At 39.9% G+C, this 19,134-nt stretch overlaps 3 protein-coding genes and 1 long non-coding RNA gene across 5 annotated transcripts in view; 2 read left to right on the top strand and 2 right to left on the bottom strand.

The window, feature by feature from the left end:
* Positions 1-3,190, bottom strand: part of LOC311264945 — a 63,236-nt gene extending 60,046 nt beyond the window's left edge. For both annotated transcript variants that reach the window (XR_014623504.1, XR_014623505.1), the window contains exons 1-2: positions 3,064-3,190; positions 547-620 (exon numbers count right to left, since the gene is read on the bottom strand). This is a non-coding gene — a long non-coding RNA (uncharacterized lncRNA). The remainder of the gene's footprint in view (positions 1-546; positions 621-3,063) is intronic.
* Positions 3,191-5,305: 2,115 nt separating this feature from the next.
* Positions 5,306-7,635, bottom strand: LOC311265103 (chymotrypsin-like elastase family member 2A). The gene is made up of 8 exons (XM_084366438.1): positions 7,571-7,635; positions 7,278-7,366; positions 7,096-7,193; positions 6,533-6,655; positions 6,289-6,425; positions 5,904-6,049; positions 5,645-5,797; positions 5,306-5,387 (listed from the first exon to the last, which is right to left on the bottom strand). Exons 1-8 carry the CDS (start codon positions 7,605-7,607, stop codon positions 5,370-5,372), a joined length of 801 nt encoding a protein of 266 aa, XP_084222564.1. The 5' UTR covers positions 7,608-7,635; the 3' UTR covers positions 5,306-5,369.
* A 1,196-nt stretch (positions 7,636-8,831) lies between these two features.
* Positions 8,832-12,367, top strand: LOC311264763 (chymotrypsin-C-like; the record flags this gene model as incomplete). The annotated part of the gene is made up of 8 exons (XM_084365862.1): positions 8,832-8,871; positions 8,980-9,071; positions 9,700-9,797; positions 10,101-10,223; positions 10,325-10,461; positions 10,987-11,132; positions 11,903-12,055; positions 12,249-12,367. The coding sequence occupies 8 exons, from the start codon at positions 8,832-8,834 to the stop codon at positions 12,264-12,266; spliced, it is 807 nt and encodes a 268-aa protein (XP_084221988.1). The 3' UTR covers positions 12,267-12,367.
* A 344-nt stretch (positions 12,368-12,711) lies between these two features.
* Positions 12,712-16,860, top strand: LOC311264998 (chymotrypsin-like elastase family member 2A; the record flags this gene model as incomplete). The annotated part of the gene is made up of 8 exons (XM_084366272.1): positions 12,712-12,751; positions 13,290-13,378; positions 13,624-13,721; positions 14,423-14,545; positions 14,669-14,805; positions 16,135-16,280; positions 16,529-16,681; positions 16,788-16,860. 8 exons carry the CDS (start codon positions 12,712-12,714, stop codon positions 16,803-16,805), a joined length of 804 nt encoding a protein of 267 aa, XP_084222398.1. The 3' UTR covers positions 16,806-16,860.
* Between the last annotated feature and the right edge of the window lie 2,274 nt (positions 16,861-19,134).

Raw genomic sequence — 19,134 nt, 5'->3', positions numbered from 1 at the left:
TGAGTTTTACATAGTATTTTTTTTTTTAATATTATGTAATCTTAATCACAGAGCGGCCTCAGGATTTCTTGAATGAAATGATTGTTGTGGTAAAAATGTATGCATTTTAAAAAGGTGTCATTCTAAACATGGGTATTAGCATTTTAAATAATACACAACAGTTGACAACATACAGTATGATTAATTGCTGTGCTGTGTGTCATTGATGTCAAATTTCTGCGTAATCGAAAACACAGTTCAAATTTATAGTAGCTGTTAGTAGTACCTCTTATTTCAACAGTGCAAAGGTAAAGCAGCCTTTTCACTGTGACAGTTATCTGTCGCCATCTTGTGGCAAAAGAAAACAACTCTCAGACACAGTAAAAATGTATCACTGGAACCCTGCCGTTTTTCAGTAAAAGGAATCATTTCAGGTGCCAAAATGTCAATATTGATTTTCATCATTTTTTTGGAAAGAGACATACAAATATTTACTGAAGAATATGTAGAATAAATTATACGCAGCTTATCCTGTTAAATTTCAACACAAGCAAATCAAAGTTTTACCTGTCTTGCGAAACTTCACTGGCATCTTTCCAGCAGAGAGAAGTGCTCCTTGACAAAATTCCACTCAGTGAAACCTGCAAATGCATAACACCAACTAGTGACCTTTTTTCTGTGCATATTATCTGTCACAGTTTTATGATAAATAATATGCTAATATCCAGACCTTTAATCACTGCCAAAAGCAAATATTACAACCACATACGTATACAACCATACAATTAAAAATCTTAAATTTAAACCATTGTCTCATTGCCAGACAGTCACTTGTCTTACCAACAGTTCAGCAGGTTCATCATAGCTCTGCAAGCAAATGGATTCGTAATGTGACTGACACGTTCCTTTTACTGTTGATCTCGCCTAAAAGCATCAAGCCACTTGATAAATTGCAATATCTATTTAATCAAAATAGAGGTTGTGAGAACCAAGGTGAACGTCTGGAGGACAAAAACAATGGAAGTCATCTAAGCATATCAGACCAATGGTGGAGGACAAATGAGAGATAAGGCTGCTGACGTGACTTGTTTTCTTGTGTTGCTAATGATAATTAACATGCAAATGAGCCCTGGGAGCAAAACGGGGGCACAGTGGTTCTCTGTTAATAATTACTGTGGAACATCATGGTTATGAATGAGACGTTTCCAGGTGCAGGACAGGACAGTAATTGGGGTTGTGACTAAAGAGCCTGTAACATAGAAAAATAGTATTGGAAAGGTGGTGTAAAAATGGTTTTCTCTTCATTTTTGTGTGTGTTGTGTGTGTTGCCAGGGGATGGTGGTCCATAGTGGGTATATGATCCTAATAAAACATTTTATGGTTGTGTTTGGTTGTTGTAGTCTTTTACTCATCCATGTTCTGCATTTAAAAATCCCTTGTTCTACTTGGCTTTTTAGTCACTCGTATGTACTGTCTGCTCTTCTTTGTTACCAATGATGAAGGAAAAATAATTAAACCTTGGAGGTGCATTTTACTTTGGGCTTTCTTTTCACCGAAGCTACATTGGCTGTGCAAAAAATTTAAACAGACATAATGTTTATAGTCTTCTAGTTGGTTTTTTTTGGGGCGTGTCTTTTGTTTAAAAGTTGTATTTATGCATGCTGTTTTAAGCTGCTGTGACACATGAATTCCCCTATTCTGGATCAATAGAGTTTATCTCATCTTGTACAATAATAATGTAATATTCACAATCAATATACAAGTTAGATATTGGAAAGTATACAGGAAACAAAGAAAACAGCTTTTTGCACTTACAATTTAGCAGATTAACAATTACGTAATCACAGATAAAAATGAGACAAAACTTTATTGATCTCCCAGAGGGGAAATTCAAGTGTTACAGCAGCACAAAGTAGTGTGAAAGTACTAAATTAACACAAATGGATTTAAGAATGTTTAGAGCCAAAATTGATGAGTATGATGGTGCCATTATAAAAAAAGGCCTCAAGGAAAAGACTTGCTTAAATAGAGCCCTGGTATTTTGTATCATACCTATAAATAGTAATGAAACTTATGATCTTATAAATGTTTGAAAAATGTTTGCTCTGGAGTGATTAGTGGACTGTAACACTTGGTAAAAAGTAGCAAAGGGGAATTAAAACCACATGTTATGAGTCTTCAAAGCGAAATATTAGATCAACAAATATTGTTTTCGTTCTGTGAAAAGAAGTTGCAGAGTGAAAGGAACTGTTTGAAATCATTCACCCAATGATGAGCATGTTACAGAAGCTCAATTTCATAAAGGATACAGAGAAGCAGTAAAAGCTCACAAGCTGTAAGCATATAACCTGCTTATCGCAACAGGTTTGGCTACAGTAACACATTTACAGATACCAAGTTTGTTTTTGTTTTTTTTATTCTGCTTAAGGAATTAAAAAATAAATAGTTTGGGGACCTCATCTTGGCTGAATGCTGTAGTGGGAACACACAGGCTCTGCAAGGTAAATGGACCAGAGTCATTTAACGCTATAATCAGTCAGAGCTATTGTCACAAATCTAAATTAGTGTACTCTTCACTCTATATGGCTATTAAACTGCACCAAATTTGGAAGAAATTATGCATTTTTAGACATCTAATTGACAGCGTATTGTTGTTTTAACAGTGTGTCAGTGGCTTAAGCAAGTCAAAAGTAAAAGAAAATATACATAATTTCCAGAAAATGCACTTGTATTAAACCTAACCATGGACAATATCATCTTAATGTTAGCTAAACAGACAGTTGAAGTCACACACGTCCCAAGCTAGTTTAACTTGTGTTGCAATTGCCAACAACGTATTTATTTATTTGTTGTTGTTTTTTACAGGGTGTTGCATTTGAGGTGTTACAACCTGATAAAAAAAAATGCCATGTTTTTTTGTTTTGCTATATTCAGAGTGAAACTGGAATCTACTTCTATATTATCGAATGATATTAGAGCACCTTGCAAATTAGTAGACAAGTCGTTCAGAGCTCCATCACTTGACTAACAGCTAGCAGCATTTAAAGTTGCTTAAAGGAAGGAAATTAAAATAAATGAACCTACCAGAGGGCAGATAAACTTTTCAGTGATAGTCTTGGACATGAAACCTAAAGGAAAGGTGCGTGTAAAGCACGATAACACTGTTGGAGCGCAGCCAAATATGTCACAAACTCAGTACAATCAATAATGATGTTTGCCAGTGATCCATGATGGCGACTAACTTCTTCCTCACTCACCGTCCGACAGAAGAGCTCCACCTGGAACAGCGACACGCCGCGAAGCGGACATAGTTGGAACTGCAAGTCGTTTAGCTCCATCAACACACAAAGTGCAAGAGAAACAGAAAACAACAACAAAAAAGACCATTTAAAACATCCCACACATTCAGAAACCGATCTTTGTGTTAACACTATTTGATACTGATACAACAGAAAATGGACTGGGCGTCATAGTATAATTAAATCTCTGCTGTACTTCTCTTCACACACCTACAATGTGCACTTTCCCATTCACAATAGCCGTTAAATCTTTTTTTTTATCTGCTTTAGGCGACTTCACTCTTCAAAAATAAAGAGTTTAACTACAGCTAATAAGTATTTTTACCTTGTTGCTTCATACAATACCTTAGAGAAGAATAATAATTTTATAGTTGGCTACAACCAAAACAGATTTATATTATGGCTTTGCTAAGAAGGGTTTCAACAAATACCATCAATTTACAGAAAATCTTACTCATTGACAAATAAGCAAATATACAAAATGTGAAATAAAATTTTAAAAAATATACAAGAAAACAAATAGTGATCAGTTCACATTGTCTTTGGGGGGCTGATTTGCACTGGGTGAATCGGACTCACGCCCTCCGTATTCTGGAAATAACAGTCAAACACAAGGCGAGTTCTTCAGCAGAAAGCAGTTGATATCTACTTATGTCAACATGGTGCCAGTGCCTTGTTCATGTCAATGGTTCTTTGTATTTATACAAGAATAGTTGTTCTAATCAAACAGAAGTTGGACCATTTGAGCATTTGAGGTCAGCTGTATAAAATCAGAAGTAAAATGTCAGACAAATATAGCCCTAGCTATTTTGTCATCATGGGAATTTGTTAACATTGGAAGTGAGTGAGCGGATAACCTCTTGTTATATCAAAACTCTTTGATATTAAATTTTTTTGCTGTCTACAGGGACATCTAGTGGCTGTCTGTGGTCAAAGCAATCCCATAAATGTATTATCAATGACATGCAATGTGTTGACTATGTTAATATACAGGAAAAAAAACACTTAAACATACAAAAAAAGGAAAGCCCACTCCTTCGTAGAGTAGCTGCAGGGAGAACGGAGCTTCAAATGACAACAAGTTTCGGATAAAGCGAGCAAACTATCTTTAAAATCAAAAAGACGACTAATATTTTAGTTTATGGTCATTGTTTATTCATATAATATAGTGACAAGACTTGAGAAGAAAAAGAGGTCTCTGCATGCAGAGCTGTATGTTTGTGTGCATTGTCTTTTCATTGTCTTTTCAAATGCAGGCTTAATGTAATTTGTTCAATACATACTGTGTTTTTGCTTTATCTTAAAACCAAATCATACTTGTGTTTTTTCCACTGGCATCAGGCTTTGCTTTCACTCATATCCATATTTCTATTGTCTGTGGAATCCAGAAATGAATGTAACATTTCCAGCACAGTGTTCAACGTCGTGAAAGTTAGTACATTTTAGTAAAGTTTAGTAAATGCTCAATTTTAACTGTTTTTTCAAGGGTAGGAACATACATGAATGTTAAAAAATGCTTGACTTTCAACATAATCTAGTGTTTCATCTATACAATCGCTCATGAAAACCAAAAATCTTTTGAAAGCTGAAAAGAAACAATCCTGTTGTCATATTTGTTTGTCTCCTGGTGTTGAAAAGTCTTGATGAAATCATACAATCAATCATATGAACAGCTGGTAAAATAAACCAAGTAACAATAAACATTGATTGCTGTGGATATAAAGGAATTTTGTGGACTATTTTTTGATTGATTTTTTTAATAGGAACAATTTAGACGTGATGATAAAGGTTTTGAGAGTTTAGAAAATGTTGTAAGTACCTTGGAAGTGCTTGAAAAGTATTTTAATTTTACTCTTTAAAAGCTGTACAAACACTGAAGGAACCTAATAATTTCCCTTGATCCTTCACTAAACATACATCTATAGTTAAAACAAAGCCTGTAGAGTTAAGTCAAGACTGTTTTGTGATTGCTGTCGAACCAACATGTAGGTTTGATGTATGATAAAGAAAACACAGAAAACACTGGATTATCCACTACATTCTTTACTTGATGCTCAAGTGCAACAACAATGACACAAACTAATCCACAGTTTAGTTGGAGGCCATCGCCTGGAGAGAAAAAAAAACAAAAAGAGAGAAGAGAATGTTTTAAAATGTTCCACTAGAGGGCACCAGAGTGTCAGCACCTCTTTATCACAACATCCTCACTTTACTCCTCTGAGATACTGAGTAGTTCAAGTTGAAATTTAGGTGGAGATGAAGAGTACTGTGGTGTTTAATTATTTGTATGATTTCATTTAATGATTTCTGGAGGATTTAATTGAAAAAATGTGGAAAAAATGTGTATTCCTCTTTTTAAAACTCACGTTGTTGATCCAGCTCATGTAGGCGCTGACCCTGGTGAAGACGGAGGGCTTCTTGGGGTAGTTGCAGCCCATGCTGGAGCCGAAGCTCACCACACCATGGACCTCCCAGGAGCCATCGTGGCCCTGGCAGTTCAGGGGACCACCGGAGTCTCCCTAAAGTGAACCAGAGACAGATGTGAGTATACGGATGGGATTTAGTTTTACAGGAACTTAGATAAAACTGTACCAATGTTCGTAAAATAAAACGAATCAGACTCACGTTGCAGCTAGCCAGCTGTCCGTCTCCTCCAGCACAGACCATGTTGGTGGTGACCAGGCTGCCCCACCAGTCATATCTGCTGCAGGTGGCGTGGTCGACCACGGGGAGGAGGGCCTGCTGCAGGATGTCGGCAAGAGGACCTCCAGCTTTAGAAGAAAAGAGAGCAGTCAGATTCAGGGCTGGAAGCAGGACCACCTTATTCAAGGAGTCCATTCTGAAACTTGGTCAGTTTCCATTCAAGAGCAGCTGAAAACGTTTTGAATTCAAGTTTCTTAAAGCTAAAAAAGTTTTGTCGGGATTATCAGATAATACAACCTCAAAGATATAGCAGGGTAATAATGTCACCAGCCAGTTTCCTTTTTACTTTGGTGGGTAGACCACTTACTCCAGAGACGGCCCCAGCCAGTCACGTAGCAGGGAGCATTGTTGGGCAGGACATCTCCAGAGGCGGGAAGACAGGCAGCCTGGATGGAATCGGAGAAGGTGACGGGAGTCGACAGCTTGATCAGGGCAATGTCGTTACTAGAGCGTGAATGCAAACAACACAGTTAGAAACAGAATGCAATAAGCAGGGATACACCTATATCAGCAGTCTACTATTCAGGATGAAGGGAAATGACTGAGCCCACCGGATTCTGTAAGAGTCCCAGTTCTCGTGGACGATGATCTTGGAGGGGCTGATGGCGATGGAACCTTGCTCATTGTTGGAGTTCAGGCTGTGTTTTCCCAGGTACACTCTGTAGGTGCGACTGCTGCTTGGCCACAATAAAACACAGAAACACGGGTCAGAGCTGCTTTGATCTGGAATCTATTCGGGGAGTCTTTTTAAAAACACTGAACTCAGTTATAACAAGCACCGATACAGTTACTTCTGTTACCATTACATTACTAGAGGACTACTCCTGCTAACACACAGTGTTCATTTAACTCTGAAAGAAGACCCATTGTGCTTTTTTTGTTTTTTCCTTTCCTATAGTGTGTTATAGGTTCTTGTACGTAAAAGATCTTGAAAGTTAAAAAGGTCAGAGTTCCCACCAAGAGAAGCTCCTCTCTCCCACAGAGAACACTGCTCCTTAAACAGCCTTAAAGAGACAGGAGCTAAAACAGCATGTTTGAGACAGAGGGGGAATACAGTACTGCTGCACCTGTGCCTCATACACCTTCTTGATTTTACATTGCTTTAGAGTCTTACCCGATGCAGTGAGCAGCAGTGAGGACCCAACGGTCACCGATCAGGGTGCCACCGCAGGTGTGGTAGAAGTTGCTTCCACTCTTGTACTGCAGAGACGCCTGAGGAGGAATAGATGTTGTATGAATTCAGGAAAAAGAGAGAAGACACAGAATCTAAAGGGGAAATATATTAAAGGGGCATACCTGCCAGGGCCAGCTGCTCTCACGGACATCATCTCCACCAACCACCCTGGTAAGGACGGGAGGGTAGGTGGGCAGCCCACAACCGTAGGCTAAGAAACAACAGGTGATTTACAATGGTGCCTTAACATCAGCAGTAATTTAAAAGTGTATTCTTTCTCTATCAAAAATGTTTTAAAGTGATGTTTTTTAGCACTAAATGTGGCTCTGTCTAACTCAATATACTCAGTCAGATATCAGACAGTTGAATGTAGAAACACATTTAATTATCTGTTCAGAAAAGTATCAGAACTCACCACAAGCGATACACAAAGCCAAGATCACGAACTTCATTGTGTCTGTCTTCAGCAGAAGTTTAGGGCACCTGCTCCTCCTTATATACTGCTTTTACCGACCTGTTGAAAGCCTCACATGTGTTGCTCAACATGTGCCTCAGACTGGCCAGGAAAAGTAGGTGGGAAAAATAAATCAACCTTGGAGATAAGCAACCACAGATATCCCCAAATACACCTTATCGTCCCGAGTCAACCTCTGTGTGAACCTCACAGGTGTCTCACAGGGACCTGAGTCAGTCAGGTCTTTCAACTTTACATTAGAGATGACGTTCGCACTCCTGTGGTCTGAAAAATGGTCAGCTCATCTGTATTTCTCTGTTAAAGAAAAGTACAATCCTATTGAGAACTCACACAAAGTTCACTTAAAACTTGCCAGGTTTTGCTCGGGTCAACAGAAATGGTGTGTTACATGTACTGTTCATTTTGCATTTGAATAATAACAATCTCAAAGAACTGCAAAATATGTTAGTATGTGCTTTTGTATATTGTATATTGATATGTGAGCAAATTAGAATATATATGAATCCCACATCTGTGTTTTAATGCATGGTTTAGACACACGCAACACCGCAAATACTGCAATAAAACATGGTTGTTTTGCAGCCGTAATTTTTGAGGAATAAATATGATTTATAGATTTTTTGAACCGCTGCCGACACTTATGTAAAATCCCATATTTAGTCAACTGTTGCAATATTTTGTTAGTGGATCATTGCAGAGGAATCAATGTGTGATCGCTGTGAGAGCAGATAATGCAATCAAACCTTATGAACAGACTGGCTTTTTGGTAGATATATGCAAGGTAAGTAGAGTTCAGTATTTTAAGGTTCATATTTGACAGCAAAGGGTGGCGCAGCAAACTCTACCAATAACTGCACAGGTTAACATTCAGTGTTTTCTTGGGAAACTTCAGATAGATTTCTCTGTAAAGGAAATCAGAGGAGGGAGGGCTACATTTGATATGGAGCAAGCCTCCATATCAAACCTGTCAACTCCAGCTCTTGATGGTAAGAACGAACAGACTTGGTCAACAAACACATTCAAAATGATACATAACTCCAGGACACACTGGCCTTGACCTAATATTCCTGGTCATCTGTGGTCATTTTGATGTCCACTTAGCTCCACCTCATCATTTAGATTTATGTGTCTGTGGGTTGCATAACATCATGGGAGGTATAAATATATCAGATGTTTTGCTGCAAACTGTGAAGATTCAGACATGATGAAGTTCGTGGTTCTTGCTCTCTTTGTTGCCGGTGGTAAGGATCTTTGATACACAGCATTTTCTCTACCAGCTGAATGCAGATTAACAGTTGTGCACACCCTTTCGCTGTATTAAAAGAGTCCGTCTCTGTCTGTCCCCTCAGCCTATGGGTGCGGCCAGCCCGCCTTCGCCCCTCTGGGGACCAGCAGGGTGGTTGGAGGAGTGGATGTCATCCCTCACAGCTGGCCCTGGCAGGTAAAACATGCTGAGTGAGGAGTTTCACTCAGAAAACGAGGTATCAGCTGTCTGAAAGACACTTTTTCAGACTGCAGACTTCAAGAGAGTTCAGTAAATTGTAGGCAAATAGCTAAAATACTGTATACAGTGCAGTATGTGAGAAGAAGACTGCAGACTAAAATTCTCATTAAGCAATGTCAAGTCAGAACATAATCAATTCAAAATCACGGAATAATAAGTGTTGTTTTCCTGACATAACGAGATCATTTTCTCGAGATCTTGAGCTTTGTAAACCAGTTCGTTATAATGAGAGAAACCAAAGATTGTTCCCTCTTATTCCTTATAGCTTAATGTCTATTAGATCAGGAGTTCCATGCCAGCATGCATACGTTACAACATTAACAAGCATAGCAGCTGATTAAAACTGAAAATGTCAGATCAAGGAGTACCCTTTAATAAACCAAACTCACACAGAGCAGTGTGTATGGAATGGTCCATTCTTATGAATCTCATGAAGTCATTTTCTCATGATTGGTTGTCTGGTTATCACGGAAAAACGGAGGAAATAATGTGTTTGAGCCTTGACCGACTAGGCTAATAAGGTAAAGCTCAGAAAAAGTTGATTGTGTTCATGTGTATGTTGTAGATTTCCCTTCAGTACAACAGAGAGGGCGAGTGGAGACACACCTGTGGAGGCACTCTGATCTCCAACCAGTGGGTCCTCACTGCTGCTCACTGCATCAGGTAAGATACAGTGGAGCCCAACAGCAATTCATGACAGGGTATCATAATGAAACGCGCAATCAGTGACAATCAGGGATCACGCTGTATGGAATAATCACTTAATTATATGGGAAAATGATTCATGGACTTAACAGTAGATTTGTTCTTGCTAGGAGGATCGTATTTTGATATAGACCCATCAAAACATGGTTGGTCATTGGCTAGTGGTTGTTTTTTAATATCTAGAAATGTAATGTTTGAAAATGCTCTCTGAGGTCATACTGTACATCACTGCTTTAAATTCTCCTCTCTGTCAACATGCAGCAGTGGCAGGGAGTACAGAGTGGCCATGGGAAAACAGAACCTGGTGCAGACGGAGGAGAGCGCTGTGTTCATGGGCCCTGCCAACATCATTGTGCACGAGAAGTGGAACCCCTTGTTCATCCGGTAAAAAAATCACATGGATATGAACTGCAAGAATACCAGGATATGATCATTTTCGGTCTATGATGACTCTCAACGTGTGTGTGTGTGTGTTTCCTCTACAGTAATGACATTGCCCTGATCAAGCTGGAGTCCCCCGTCACCTTCTCCGACAACATAATGGCCGCCTGTGTCCCTCTTGCTGGTGCAACTCTCACCCATGACTTCCCCTGCTACGTCACTGGATGGGGCCGCCTGTACAGTGAGTGCACAGTCTTCTCCCTCAGCTTGAGACAAAACTGGTTTACTATGTGTGTTACAACAGTAAGAAATTTTGTCAATTGTAGTTGAGCTGAGCTCTTTACTGCAATTTGAATAAACAGTTTCTTAGTATTTGGGTTGGTACACAGTCTTACTGTAGTATTTGACCACAATAGACAAGTTCTTTGCTTCGACGTATTATTATGAAGTAAATGTTTATTGCAGAATGTAACGTATATAGAATAATGAAACCATCAGTGTTTACATTGGCTCCCTGCAAAAACACCCTATCAGTACACAATTTTTTCTGCCACCAGGCATGTGTTACCCTGGAAGAGGAAGGTTAACCGGTGATCCATTTCTATTATAGACTAAATGATTGAATAAAGGACAACGTAGACTTTTACTTTTACTTGTACCGTATAAATCACAGTATAAATATTTTTATATAAATATATATAATTATCTCTCACTTGTCTTTAACCTGAACTGAACTTGAGCTTGTATTCATCTCGCCTTCTCACAGCTGGAGGTCCCATTGCTGACATCCTGCAGCAGGCTCTCCTGCCCGTGGTGGACCACGCCACCTGCACCAAATCTGGATGGTGGGGTTTCCAGGTGAAGGACACCATGGTCTGCGCAGGTGGAGATGGAGTCGTGTCCGGTTGTAATGTGAGTCTGAAATAATTAATGACACATATTGAGACATCATACAGTAGCAACAATGCTTTCTGACAACAGGTGTCATTTATTATACAGAAGATGTTTATTTCTGTACCCAAAATGGCACATTTGTCACTTCCATGCACACTTATAAAACAACAAATCCATAAAATGTAGTAGATGTAGCAAAGTAGAATTATGAGTCAACCACCAGAAAAATATGATTTTGATAACTGACAAATTATCTAAATCAGTTTTAAAGAAAAACTGCTGAATATTCACTGGTTCCAGCTTCTCAAATGTGAATATTGGCTGATTTATAGTCTTCTATAATTTCAATTAAATATCTTTCAGTTTTAAACTCTTGTTCAGACAAAACAAGCAATTTGAATCTGTCAACTTCAGCTTTGAGGAATTGTTATTGGCATTTTTCTTTACTTTTCCCAAAATATTATAGACCAAACCATTCATCAGCTAATGGAAAAATAATCTACAGAGTCATTGATAGTGACAATAACTGTTACACTTACAAACAGTAAGTGCTCTGTTCTTGTATATTTTAGTCCTGAGATTCTTCTTATATTCATACACGCTACTTCCTAAAAAAGTCGGAAACTATCTCCCCTAAAATACTTTTTTTTGTGAGTGACATTTAGTATTTTAGAGGACTGTTAGAGGTAAACACTGAGAACACTAACTGAGTGTCTTTAAAGGACAAGAAGTACTTGTTAGTTGTTGAATTTACACACTGATCACATGTTTTCTGTCACATGAATCAGGGAGACTCTGGCGGCCCTTTGAACTGCAAGAACGCCGCTGGTTCCTGGGAGGTTCACGGCATCGTCAGCTTTGGCTCCGGGCTCAAATGCAATTTGAAGCAGAAGCCCACCGTCTTCACCAAAGTCAGCTCCTACGTCGACTGGATCAACTCTGTAAGCCCCTGAACCTCTCACTGAAACACTTCAGAGATTGAAGTCTGAAAAACTACAACTGTCAAATTTTTATTTGCGTTATTTCAACGATAGCAATAGAAAGATTATGAACTGATTAAAACAAATGATCAATGTCTTATTGCTTAAAACATGATGCACTTAATCTAACATGTCTTTATCTTCTCCTCTACAGAAAATGGTGGCCTATTGAAAGGACGGGCTTTCAGGATCAAAAACACTATGTGCACATATCAAATAAATAAAATGCTGAGCTGTTAATGAAATGAAATAAAATGTCAAGATTTTGTGTTATTCAATGTTTCTTTCATGTTTTGTCTTAGTCTTCAGGTGAGCAGCCTCTCAAAAATATGTAAAGCAATAAAGCACAACAGAATCCTGAGCCGTAAGTTTTATAAGTGATTCTTAAATAGCAGAGAAGGGTCCAATGTTCGCAGATGGGAGCAGTGATGGGAAAACCCTATCACCAACCACATGCTGTGTCCTCAGTCTCAAACCACTTGTTTGTTTTTCTGCACGTTACCCAGGTTTCTCAGGAAAGTCTATACACTGTTTGGAAGTTACTAACAAACAGTATAAATACAAGTCTATTCTTAACACAAAATTTCATCTTCCACCACAAAACTGACCACACAGTCATGAGGAGCCTGCTGGTTCTGACTTTTCTGGTAGCTAGCGGTAAGACGGTTTCCCTCTTCTCATCGAGTATCTTAAAATGTGTTTGTTGTAATGCAATTAAATAGCAGATAAATAGTTCCAAATTAGCTAATAATCACATTTTATTTGAAAGGCAACAATAATCAGTGGTGGAGAGAGTATTGAAAATAGTAAAACTACTGGTATTAAAATAATACTTAAGTAAAAGTACAGAGTATTCTACTAAAACATTACTCAGTGGAGTATTAGTTACTTTAGTTACCTAGTAACGTTGATGTTTAATGCAACTCCTGCTCTGTTCTGCTCAGTGGTCACTTCTCCTGTGCCTGCTGCAGAGGATAGTCTTACTGGCTGCATAAAAGCAGATGAAAGGTTTAGATATCAATTGAAATTGCATTCATTCTCTGTACATATTTGTTCATGTTTAACAAAAGGTTTCACCTGAGCCAGGCCATATAACAATGATAGCAGTCCTCTCACATCCAAGTATTGGAATCTGTAAGGAGCAAATGGTATTGGAACATCCTTATTCACAATATACATTATCATTTTGTCCCAGCCTGTGGATGTGGCCTTCCCACTTTCCCTCCTGTGCTGAGCAGGGTGGTGGCGGGGGAGGACGTCAGGCTTCACAGCTGGCCCTGGCAGGTGAGGTCTGCTCTTAATGTGCAAAAAAAAATATTCACTGACAACCACAGAACTGCATGAACACTACATTTTCATTTTATCACTACAGAGAGAAAAGGTGTCACCTATCTTTACTCTCTGAATCTTGTGATAACTTCTGATTCTGATCCAGGAGCAGGTACATAGAGGGATGAGAGATGAAATGGATTTGTAGGGCGTTTTATTGTGTAGTAATGCGCTCTTGTCTTCTGCTTTGCTCTGCTCAGATCTCGCTCCAGTCAGACAGCAGTGGGCGCTGGCAGCACGTCTGTGGAGGCACCCTCATCTCTTCTGAATGGGTCCTCACTGCTGCACACTGCATCAAGTATGTTTAACTAGGGCTGCCAATATAATCACAATTACACAGGGTTCTTTATCTTTTCAAAAAATTTAAATGTGTCACCTGACTGTAAATAGACATGGCATCCTACATTATATAAAGTGGCTGGGGAAATATAAAACAATCTATTATAAAGGTACTGTGGTGCAGTTGGAATTTCAAGCATCTTTATCCAAAATTTAAGCACTTTTAAATCCGATTTCCAGCAACTGCATGAACCCTGATTACGAACTTTGCTTTTGCTTTTTGCTTTTGCTTTTCATTTAGACTCAGTAGTGATTCAAGTTCATGAGAGCACTCATATTTACTATGCACTATCCAAACAAACTGTCTCTGGCAAGAAATACTGCTCCGTCCAACAGGAAATGATGATGCATTTAGCTTTTTCTGTGCCTGAGGAGTCGCCTCACAAGAGATGCTCATTTTGAGAATGAACAAAAGAACAGGCTGGTCCTTCTAGAATCAGCAGCAATGGCCACCATGTCTGACCAGAAGAAGAGAAGAGTGGCATGTAGAGAAACCAGCCAGTGCAGTGTTTGCTCACCTAAACAACCATGCATTACCTTTACGGGACTGCTATGCATCTGCAAGCCACCATCACCTTAATAAGAGTGTTGAACACACAGGCAGAAAAGTCAATGCTACTGTCCAATCCCCCTAACACCATGTCATCTGCCACCCCACAGTGACCGCTACAACTACAGAGTGGAGCTGGGTAAACACAGCCTGAAGACGAGTGAGGAGGGCTCGATCGCCCTGCGGGCGGCTGCAATCATCTCTCATGAGGACTACAACATCCTGCTCAGCCGGTAACAGCTACAGCTGCCCCACACAGCTCAGTATAACCTCCTGCAGTTGATGCAGCAAAACATTAATACAGCATAAACCATGTTTTTATTCTGCTTCCTAAATGTGGTTGTATTGCTTTGCAGTAACGACATTGCCCTGATCAAACTGTCTTCCTCCGTCACCTTCTCGGACACAATCATGCCCGCCTGCCTCCCAGACAGGGGCGTCGTCCTGCCCCACAGGGCTCCCTGCTATGTCACCGGCTGGGGTCGACTCTCCAGTGAGTGAATACACCTTAGCAGAATTAATCATCGTCAATCTGCATTACACATTTTTCAACATGGATTTAGTGTGAGTGATGGCAGTTTCTGTTGCACCTGTCAGTCATATTCAGGGCAAACATTGAGGTCGAAGCTGCAAATATTTTACAACAGTATAGGTCAGAAAAATGTGGCATGTAACCATCATCCTGTTAAATAAGCCGTAGACCTTGCCATATCTTACTGCAGTTAGGCTTAATGTGTTCCATCAGTACAGAAGAAACACAAACCGTGCTTTTAATTATTAATGAGTCAATCAAGTTTAGTTGTCATGATATCATACTATAAGGTACAATCACAGTGAAGTGTAATCCTGCCAGCTCCTTTAATTTGCGCATTAAAGCTGGAGTTGGCAACATTGGAGAAACCAGCAAGAGCAAGCTAGATTCTGAAAGTATTCAACCAAAAGTATCTGAGCCCCTCCTCAGGCCTCCACTCCTCCAAAACACATGAACAAGCACTGCCTGTCTACAGACTGCGCTGTAGGTCTCGCCGGCCAGCTGGGAGATATGTCTGAGTGGCAACAAGTTCTCGGAAAGGTTTTGGTCTAATAAATGTATGAATAAACAACTCTCTCAACTGTTAAATGCCACAATCAGATAAACGATATGAAAAAATAGCCGTCACAACCTCAGTCCAAAAATGCAGCGGCTCACTCCTTCTGTAGTTCAGGGGCTGTGTGCTTTGTGCTCCTGGGTTAAACGCTGAAAGACAGTCTGTCACTGCTGCAGCTACTCCTTCTTTGGCTCAGGGGCGAGTACTCACCGTGTCCAGCTAGCATGTTAATATTTTGGCTGCACTTTGTCTGCGATTTCTTGTGATGCTAGTTGGCCAATGGCTTTAGCGATATACAGTAGCCCCCTAGTCTTGAGGAAGACTCAAGACTGTTCAATTATGACCGAATGAGATGACTGGATGGCGTTGTTACAGGCCTACAGCCACAGATACTGGAGCAGAAACTCCTAATTGATTCTGTGTTTGGATGTGTCACATTTTAAATTAATATTAGTTGATAGTCTGTGTTTGCTCAAATCTCGAGCGCAGTTGCTGCTTCTGTTCCTGTGGTGTAACTGGTGGTTGTTCAAAACACACGACAAACTTTAATTGAATGTTTTCAGGAAAAAAATAGTATATGTTTAAACATTTAAAAAAGACCTAGGAAAAATACTAGAGACATGACCTCAGTGTCCTCAATGGGGCTTAAGCAAACATTATCTTCATCCAGCACCTTGCCTGTCCCTCAAGTGAACCTCCCTCAAAGCAAAATCACTGTTATACCTTCCCCACAGCTGGTGGTCCTCTGGCTGACGTCCTGCAGCAGGCTCTCCTGCCAGTGGTTGGCCACGATATCTGCTCGCAGCCTGACTGGTGGAGCGTCCTGGCAACGGACAAGATGGTCTGTGCCGGAGGTGACGGCGTCACTGCCGGGTGTAATGTGAGTTAATACAAGGAAGGGTCATCTTATGGTGCAGCTGTATTTAAAAACAATTACAGCGATGAGTAATGTTATCTGTAACATTTCCATCCATCACAGTGTAAAAGACTCAGGGACGATACAAGGAATAGATTGACTTTCAAATGGTGCAAAAGGAAAATTCAGCATGACTAAGTGATCCCTGGTGAAATACCGCCTTACTGTCTGTACATTAGCAGCTAGCCAATAGTGTGTGTGCTTACCTCCAGGGAGACTCTGGTGGCCCCCTGAATTGTCAGAACCCTGATGGCTCCTGGGACGTCCACGGTGTGGTGAGCTTCGGTTCTGGTCAGGGTTGCAACGTCCTCCAGAAGCCCACTGTCTTTACACAAGTCAGCTCATACATCGACTGGATGAACACGGTGAGGAACATTTTCATTTCTCGGTTAACATGCCAGCAAAAACAATGTTACCTCAAGAAACCAGTCATACCAATTATATCTGTGTCTTCTGTTGTTTTCTCTGTAGGTTATGACCAACTACTGAAGAGGCTGTTAAAGTGCTTTCTATGTGTGTGTCTGTCACTATCCATCTGTATCTGTTTCAGAGATCCAGTGAGATCCAAAATAAAACAAAAAGAAACAAAGGTTTCTCTCTTCAGTGATTTGGAGTGATGTGGCATCAATGGTGAATTTGAAAAGTCACTGTATTTTATAACAAAGTGCCACTGAGAATGTTCTGCTGAAAGAGCCACCTTCAAGTCTTGGTTTAAGGTTGTCCTGTAGTTCGCCACAGGGCAGGTTTTTATAGTAAAGTAAGATATATATATGGAAACAATATATGGAAGCCAAGCCCATGCATATTGATGAAAACGTAGCCTTGATTAAAAAAAAAATCCCATGGTAAGTCATATTAATGAGATAAAAAGGAAATGATGAGAAGATAATCTATAATTAAAATAAATAAAATAAATGTTTTATTAGGAATAAATGAATTTGGTGACATCAAATAGCCATCGTGTAACTTTCAGTAACATTCAGTGATACAAATGACCAATTCAGTGAACCCGCACATCACTGCTACACTCACCTCTGCATCGTTCACAACAAGTAGCCTCGCTCTTCTTCTTCTTCTTCCTCTCAAAGCTGGGAGGTGTTCAGCTTATTTTCTAACCCTGTCGACGCCGACAGCAGTTTATGTGGCATAATTTGGTGACAAATATTATTTACAGTAAGGGGCGGGAATTGTCCTCTGAGACGGATGAGCCCAGAGGAAGCACTTTCTCTCTCGAGCTTGTTGTTAGATGGAGAGAAAGTATGTGGGGAAATAACTTTGGTATGTAACCTCTGTTTGTATGGTGATAGTCCAGTTTTCTTCAGTCAGAAGCATCTGTAAACACCTTATTTTGTTTTTGCCACAAAGGGCACCCTAGAGGGTATTTTATCACCTTTGGTTGCTCATCAGATCGGTGTAGAAGCTACTCATATATCAGCAATACATTTTTTTTTCTTTCTAATGTGTGTTAGTTCTGAAATATCAACACATGTTGGACACATTTCTTTAAGCCTGGACGGTAATGCAAGCTATGGAGTGGTTGACTGCTAACGTCAGCTAATGGGCTTTCAAATATGGAGTCTTTCCTCAAAATATGGCCCCAACGTCCTTCCAGATTTTCATTGTCCAATACGTTTTCAGTTGCTACTCAACCAATAAGTGATGAAATGATGACGACTTGATTCCTTACATGTATACGACCTGCAACACAGCAGCATGACATTATGCCAGCATTCAAGCTCCCCCGCCTGAGCATGACGTCAGAGGAAAATGGCCAGCATGGGAACCAGCCGGGGTCACTGAAAGCATTCAAGGAGATCTTGAGAAGAAAACAAACAGTAGATTTAACTCTGCTTGCTATTATTTGTCTTCACAACAGTTGAACAGATTTTCTTAAATCTCTTCGGAGTTACATTTCACTACAAAACGTTGACAAAGTTCTTGATGTCCATGAGAACATACGTGACCCTCTGCCTTACACCACAAATCACAACTGTTATCAACGAATAGGCCCGATGACTCACTTTGTACTCAGTATCTCCCGGCAGTACGCTCACCCTGTGGGCACTCACACTCACACAGATGGTCTTCCATAATGCATTGAGACAACACAGTGCTTGTTCACATGTCGTCTGCTTGTTAGAAGTAACCAGAGACAGTGTCCTCCTGTGTATTGGCCTGCTGGAAGGAGGATGTTAGTATCTCGGCTGCGTTTTCTTTAGCCATTCTCGTGCGACTCCTAGCGGGCTAATAGCTTTGTCAATGCAGCTGCCTAATCTTGTGGAAGACTCAAGATGGTCATGTGCAGCAAGTGCTCGGGTAGAGTGAGCACGGGCAGGCAGGCAGGCAGGCAGGCAGGCAGGCATGCAAGTAGGCTGTCCAATCATTTCAGTGGGCTCATCTCAAGCCTACAGGCACAGATTCTGGATTTTCTTTTTCTTTTTTTGCTGTCAGGACGGTAAGAGATCATTTCAACAAATATAACAAAAAAAAAACATTTGAGAATAACTTACCGACCTAAACTTTAAGAAAAGTTAGTCTATCTGGTTTATTAGGTTTTATTTCACAAGTTATTTCGTTTTAGGTTTATTAGTTTCTCAGTTTATTAGGTTTAACATTATGTTTCCCTGACTTGATTTTGCTCAGCTTACTGCCTTTGGCACAGATGTAGCAGAATCTGATAGAAAGCATGTATTGCAACACTTTTATTGATATGAGACATGTGACTTTCCTGTGAGTTTCCTGTCTTTTACAGGGATTTCAGGGACACACTTTTGCACAATTGAACTGTGTTTAAGCTCATTTAGAAGTTGCAACATAA

The sequence above is a fragment of the Pagrus pagrus genome (genome assembly GCF_965226575.1).
Source record: "Pagrus pagrus genome assembly, chromosome: 11".
Taxonomy (NCBI): domain Eukaryota; kingdom Metazoa; phylum Chordata; class Actinopteri; order Spariformes; family Sparidae; genus Pagrus; species Pagrus pagrus.
Note: the sequence above shows the minus strand (reverse complement) of the source record. Positions and strands in the feature narration are given on the sequence as shown.

Bases quoted from the DNA above. Each gene is read 5' to 3' on its own strand.
- LOC311265103 (XM_084366438.1), bottom strand. From the start codon at position 7,607: ATGAAGTTCGTGATCTTGGCTTTGTGTATCGCTTGTG. The intron at 6,656-7,095 runs GTAAGACTCTAA...GTGGCCAAGCAG, and splicing joins ACTGCTGCTCACTGCATCGG to CAGTCGCACCTACAGAGTGT. The intron at 6,426-6,532 runs GTGGGCTCAGTC...TTCACGCTCTAG, and splicing joins TGGGACTCTTACAGAATCCG to TAACGACATTGCCCTGATCA.